Raw genomic sequence first — 7,408 nt, 5'->3', positions numbered from 1 at the left:
CCATAGCAAACTTTCAATATTTATTAAAAATGACAATATTTTAATGTGTTATGAGTTGATTTATGTATTTTTTTCTTTATTTAATTTAACATAATATAATTAAGAAATGATAAACTAGAGAAAATCAAGGGACGATATTTCAAATTATATTAAGTTGCTAAAAATCTTTCTTACTTTCTTTACAAAAGATTTTAGAAGACCTAAAATAGGTAGTCTCTTCCTTCTTCATAAAGGCCATTTTTTGTTATTGTCTTTCAAAATTAGTTATTGTTATGAAAACCTTAGAGTTTTATCTATTAAAAAAAATATTTTTTTGAAATTTACAAATTTGAACACCTTTTCTCACAGTGTATTTATTTTATTTACCATATTTTTGTATCCTTTCTTAAACTGTATCATTCCAATATGTATGTCATTTGTATTTGTATTCATTCTAGTTTTCATGTTGTATTTTCATATGTTATTTGATATACTTTTCTCACAATGTATTTATTTTATTTACCAGAATTTTGTGTCGTTTCTTAAATAGTATTCATTCCAATATGTATGTCATCTGTATTAGTTATATTCATTCTAGCTTTCATGTTGTATTTTGTATGATTAAATTTGTATTTCTTTATTAGTTCGTATTCATTCCAATAGGCATGTCAAATGATTTTGTAGTTATTTAAGAAACATATTTGTATTCATTTTATTTTTTATTGTATATTTTATTTTTCTCTTTAAAATTATGTTTCTTTTCCTTAGTTGTATTCATTCTAATCGATATATTATTTGTATTTGTATTCATTCTAGTTTTTATATTGTATTTTGTATTATGATATAAATGTATTCAACATCATATTAAAAAAATGTATTCAAAATATTAAAATGTACTCAACATTAAACAAAATAATCATATATATCAAATTCTAAAATCTACAAATCTAAAAAAATTAAAAGAGAATCACAAAAAAAATTGAAAATTATAAATATATGATGAATATATTAAAAAATTCAAATGAAAATTAAAAAATTTGACTAAAAATCCATAATGTGTATAATTGGTGCTTTAAACATCAAATCAAAAACTAATTTCGAATGATGAAAATTACCTTGCCAATCGAGAAACTGCTTGAAGTAATAAATAATTTTAGTTTAACAATAAAGAATTTCTTGGTGAGCAACAATTTAGCACCTTGAAGGAATCTAAACTTGAAAGCTGAGACATGGTGAGGAAACATGAAATGTGACGAAGAAAGTTGACTAATAATAAAAAAAGTAAATTGTATTTTTTCCCCCAATTTATAACGGTTATTAGTGTGTATTTTTGTCCAATAATGACTCTTTTCATAAATAAAATTAATTTTAAATACTAAAATATACTAAAATATTATTTTATAAAAATATTGTCATTCTGCCAATTTAAATAAATATTTTAAATTGTTGTTATTTTGAATAATTATGTTAATAATTGTGACTTAATTGCTAATTTATCGTATGATCATTTCTTGGTTGGTGGGGTTGTGTTATTAAAAACTTGGGCCCAAACTTGAGTCTTTATTAGGGGAGACGTATCATTTATGTAAGAAAAATAAAATCATGGTAAGATATTTAATTGTGCTTTTTGGTACATGACAATTGACAAATTTTGAAAGCAATTCAATTTAAATCATGTAACATGATTTGAAGAAATCATATGAGTCTATGTATATATGATCCACAAGAAAATATTCACTCATTTTTATAAAAATTAGGAGGTAGAACAAAAACTTTTCCTATTATTTCCCCCTCTACCCGAGTATAAGCTAGCGCGCAATGAATGAAAAATCGTTAATTAGCTTCTTTCTTCATGCATGCTATAGATTTTAATGGCTTGAATTAAACAAATTAATCTCATAGACAGGAAGTTACGAGTTTTATATATTTTTACATTATTATACGTATTTAATGAATTTCTATTTACTTCCATGTACTCTGAAAAGTAAAAAATTGTATTCTTCAATGGCTTAGCCTATTAATAGTGAATTTTAATTGATTTGATATTTTCTTAGAAAATATTGAAGGTAATAGAAAAAGAAAAAAGAGTACAAAATCTAATTTGTAACAAAGAAAGACTTCTTAAATATTAAAAGTAGTAATATGTTGGAACTTTGAAATAAACATCAAATTTCATTTATTAAGTTACGTAACGAAAGCACTTTGTATTATACATCAAGATGCTTTACTTGAAACTATTAATATAAGAAGATATAATTGAAATGAGAAGTAATTACCTACTCAAATATCAGTAATTGTATTGATATATATGATTGTGAGGATCTAAAATCAAACATCCGCCTAGAAATTTGTATTGATAGATATTACAGTTTAGCTGTGCAGACTCTTTATTTTTGATACTATATTCATGTCGAATCCTTCATAAATATATTAATTTTACAGAATTCAATTTGCATTTGTTGATTTTTTTGAAGAAACCGAGCAATATAACAAGTATGATACAATAGATTTTCTTCTAGCGTCGATATTATTTGAACAAACAATAGATAAGTAGACACGTTATATGTTGCCAAATGTAAGATATTTTTATGTTTTCAAGGTTTTTCGTTCAATTACTTATGATACTCTATATCAAATTCGTGTTGAATTCTCAAAAATACACTAATTTTAAAGAATTCAATATGCATTTATTGATATTTTTTAAAAATCCGAGCAACATAGCACGAATGATACAATTAATTTTCTTCCAGTGGATCAGGGATGGAACTAGAAAGGGTCAAGCCTTTGGCGAAAAATTACACCATCTATACATGAAGACAATATATTTATATAAATAAATGTTTTTTCTAACTTTCTATTGTTGGAAATAAAGATTTCCAACATCTATGAAAGGAATCTAAACAAACTAAATCAAGGAAATCAATTAAAAATCTGCTCCTATAATTTTAAGTTAGATATATATGGAAGATATAATATTTTCTGTAACACATATATACCATAGATGTTAAATTCCCGTTAATCCAACCTTTCATTGTGTTTTTACTTTTTATATTTCGAACCTTCTCAATAAAAAGTCTAACTCTACCTTTACTTTCGGCGTCGATATTATTTGAATAAGCCATAGATAGTTAAGAAGACACGTTATATGTTGCCAAATGTAAGATGTTTCCATGTTTGCAAGGTTTTTCATTCAATTATTTATGATACTATGTATGTTATGGCCGGTGGCCGCTGCCTTTCAAACCTACTTTCTTGTTTTTACACGATTCATTTGATTCGCGGACTAAATTATTTAAGAATTATAATTTTTAAATTAAATTATCCCATCTAAGAGGAATAATATCAAGTTAGAGATAATGTATGATATTCAGGATTAAGTTAAAGACTAAATTTATAATTAAGGATAGAGCTGATATTACAAACAAATTTTAATTTTAATTACAAACGTAATTCTGAAATATCTTATTTTATCGGAGGAAGCAGATAGATGAGTTTCTTGCTTCGTGGAATTGTGTTATTGAAAACATGGACCCACACTCTTTGTTTTTATATGTAAAAAAATCAAAGATGGTAAGATATGTAATTGTTCCTTTTTGAGTACATGACAAAGTTTGATGGAAAGCAATTAATTTTAAAAATATATAACATGATTTAAAGAAATTCTATTTCACACTGATTTGAGTTCTATCAATACTCCAAATTGTGAACAATAGAAACAGATTTACACCAAAAATTGTGAAGAAAAGGAAACACCGATTGCATTTATTCAATGAACTTTAAACTAGTGTTCAATTAATGGATCAATGATATCAACTATAATATGATTAATATCATGTAGATATCGATCAATAAAGTGTGTGAAAACTAAGGAAGTTCAAATATCTAGTAAAATTATCGAGGTGTTGCACAAATTGATCCATACAGCTTAAAATAGTGAGGGGCCTAGGCCGGGGATGGGAGAGTTGTTGCTTCCATACTTGCAATGTTCAACTAAGAGAAAAGAAATGCAAGTTACTCAAAAAGGTCAAAGAAATGCAACCAAATAACAAATATATTTGAAAGCTATCTTCATAAATTCAAGCCAACAAACTATCTCATACTATAACAGTACAAATATATAACAGAAAAACTGAATGACTGCAACTTTCAGCTGCTACCTATTCATCACTATATAACGTGCATTACTAGCGAAATTACGGTTTCTAAGATGATTACCAGTATGTACATAGAATCTGAATCTAAGCTGCTTGCATCTGGAGATGATTACTGGCAACACGCTCTTCTTGTTTCGTTGGTTGATCATCCGAATCCAGTTCTGGTTGATTAAGGTTCCGGACGAATTGAGTGAATGCAGGGAAATGTTCAGGAGAAAAGAAATCAGCACCCATTCTTTGATATGTGAACAAGCTCATTTCCTTTTCACTTGACAACAACTTCTTTATCTGTTCGAAACCATTTGGTGCATTTGCAACCATTGAGTTTTGCCCTAAGATTTCCACTCCGTGCTTTCTGCAAGATGATGTAATTTGAGCAACCAACAACTCTGGGCTCGAGAGAGATTCATTTGGCTGGTGATTGTCCGAGAGATCCATCCCAGGCAAGATAATTTGGCACGAATGCTTTGCAAACATCTCAATGACTTCTACATAACCATCTCTGTTGGCTGTGTTATAGAAACCGGCTGTTAGCTCGCTAGGATGGGATCGGGTTTTATACCAAGAATGCACAAGGGGCAGTTTGCCACAAATGGAGATAGGAACGTCATGGAATGTCTCAGTGGCAAGTGAAAGAAGTCGGCTTCCATGTGAAATGAGCTGCTCCGAGTACCAAGAAAGGAAAAAGTTACCATAAGTTGTCTCCCAAGATCCTTCATTCTCCTTGAAGAAGGTGCTTGTCATGGGTGGTTGATCAGAACCAGGGGCATCGTGCGGACCACCCAAACCCCACAGAGGATTCCCATTGCTCTCAGCATACTGTTTGAGAGAACTCAGCATGTATTTATCATAACACTGAAACTCACCAGCTCCTTGATGATTGTTCACTATAGATGGATTGTGATGAGAAGGATAGCGAAGCTCGCCTTCTGGTCCTAGACCAACGGAAACGCCCTGAAAGATGACACAATGTACTAATGAGTTTTAACTTTATTCATTGAATCATTAGATTAGATTGATGCAAAAATTCTTTACGACCAATGAACCATAATGCCGAAAAGCTTGAAAGTTAAAGTAAACAATTCATACCGTGATTGTGGAGCCCATGAACGGTGAAAATGCAGTCTTGAAGCTCTCACAGAACTCTTTGTACACTTGAACCGGAGTCTTTCCATCGAGGACAGGAACATCAGTAACAGCAAATGAAAGAGAATCCTTATAGTGTTGTCCTGATTGGTCCTTAAAGAAGATACTAGGATCAGATTCACCAATTTGAGAAACCCATTGTGGGAGTTGAATTTTGGCTTCCTTTGATGCATGGAAGCAAAGTGACACATGAAGCTTAAGTCCCAACTTTTGGATCATTTCAGCAAGTGCAAGGTAGCCTGTCCAGTCATACTTTCCCCTGGTTTCCTTCTCAACAACTCCCCACCAGACTGGGAGTTCTATGCCATCTACACCTAGTAACTTCAATGCTTTTAACCCAGCTGCAATTGCTCTAGCATGGTTTATTGTATTACTACTTGAAACAGCATCAAGTGGCAACCCAACAAATAGTTTCGCACCATCACTCTGCAAGAGAATATCCAATAGAGCAGGACATGTCAATATAGCAATACAACAATGTTTTAATAACCTAAAAAAGCGTCAGATGGTCGATGGGGCTTGAAGCAAAAAGTAAGAAATGAAGCGCACACTCCATTATCCATCATGAAAATTTCAAAATTAAAAGAATATCAAACACATTTGAATCTAGTACTATGGTAATCAAATTACAATTAATATAACCAATCATACCAGTATAATCCAATTTCTCATTTATATTCCTATTCATTGAACTATGAGGGACATTTATTCTCAGAGTTAGCTTCAACAGTCTTTATCTAAAGTTCTAAAAGACAATTGTGGTATATAAGAAGGCAACTCAATACTTCAGAATTTCGAAAAAAAAAAAACATATTTATTGACCAAGGAAACAACATAAGCTCAAGTTGCATGATTAGAATGGTAAAAACACCACAAGATACAATAACACACCAATATTACTACTACTACAACAAGAACATATCCAATGTAATCCCACACAGTGCCGGAGCTAGAAATTTCATAAAAATGTCTAAAAATAGCAGCTTGTTATGTTAAGAGTGTCGAAAATATGATATTTAATCATTTCGTGTATCATTTTACTTGTATATATGTTTTTTGTTTCGACAAAGGATTGTCCAGTTGGACAACCTTACCACTATATGCGGCTACGCCACTCATCCGGGCCTTACCCTTACCATCTAAGGGGTAGGTAGGGAGGTTGTTTCCGATCTAACTTAAACTCAAAAATAACCTATCAATATTATTCCAAACCCCCAAATTCTAAATCAGAAAAACAATATGACAAATAGCATATTCCCTACAAATCTCAAAACTAAATAAATGAAAATACGAAGATCTGGTAACTTACCGTCTTAATTTCTCTGTTATTCTTCAATATGAGTGGTTCAGGTTGCGAACAAGCAGATGCTTTCAAACTAAACCCATTCAAAGACTTGGAACGCAATTTTATACACAATTTTGAACTTTTCAAAGAAGGTGAAGAAGAAGAAGAGGAGATGTTTGAATTGAAACTCTTTGTAAAACTACAATTCCCAACTTCTCTACATCCCAAATCATTCCTACCCAAATTCACCTGAGAACTTCCCATCACTGAAACCTCCATAATTTTCCTTTTGAATCTGAAATTATTAATGATATAACCAGAAAAATTTGGGCGTTTTGTCAGACTAACAAATCCTTGACAATCAGCAAAAGGAGAATTTCAAGTAATTTGGTAAAATGAAGGATTTAGAGCTAAAAATTTGAAGAAATTGTATAAAGAGAATTTGAGATTCAACTGCATTTGGGACCAGTTTTTATAATAATTAAGAAAGAAGAAACCAATAGAAATAGTGCTAGATGAATAAGCCACGTGTCATCTTCACAGTTAAACGAAAATTCAAGCCGCATAATTTAACCTTTTTTTAAATTTATTTATTTCCTTTTCTTTGTTCAAATCTCTCCACTGTCACATATTAGTACCAACTTGCACAACGTTAAACGCAGTCTTATAAGACATAAAATTATCATGTATATATATAAAATAAGTATAACTATTCTCTTATTTTAGGCATAATACATATATTAGATTTTAATTTTAATTTTAAATTTTAACTTTGACTTTCAACTTTCATAATGCACAAATAAGCACTTTATCAATTCATCTTTTAAATAAATAAACACATGAA

The 7,408-nt window shown here is 30.3% G+C and overlaps 1 protein-coding gene across 1 annotated transcript; it reads right to left on the bottom strand.

Moving 5' to 3' along the window:
- Window positions 1-4,012: 4,012 nt before the first annotated feature.
- LOC107007793 (inactive beta-amylase 9) lies at window positions 4,013-7,027 on the bottom strand. The gene is made up of 3 exons (XM_015206572.2): window positions 6,589-7,027; window positions 5,223-5,705; window positions 4,013-5,087 (listed from the first exon to the last, which is right to left on the bottom strand). Exons 1-3 carry the CDS (start codon window positions 6,841-6,843, stop codon window positions 4,218-4,220), a joined length of 1,608 nt encoding a protein of 535 aa, XP_015062058.1. The 5' UTR covers window positions 6,844-7,027; the 3' UTR covers window positions 4,013-4,217.
- Window positions 7,028-7,408: the final 381 nt, after the last annotated feature.

The sequence above is a fragment of the Solanum pennellii genome, chromosome 1 (assembly GCF_001406875.1).
Source record: "Solanum pennellii chromosome 1, SPENNV200".
NCBI classification, from domain to species: domain Eukaryota; kingdom Viridiplantae; phylum Streptophyta; class Magnoliopsida; order Solanales; family Solanaceae; genus Solanum; species Solanum pennellii.
Note: the sequence above shows the minus strand (reverse complement) of the source record. Positions and strands in the feature narration are given on the sequence as shown.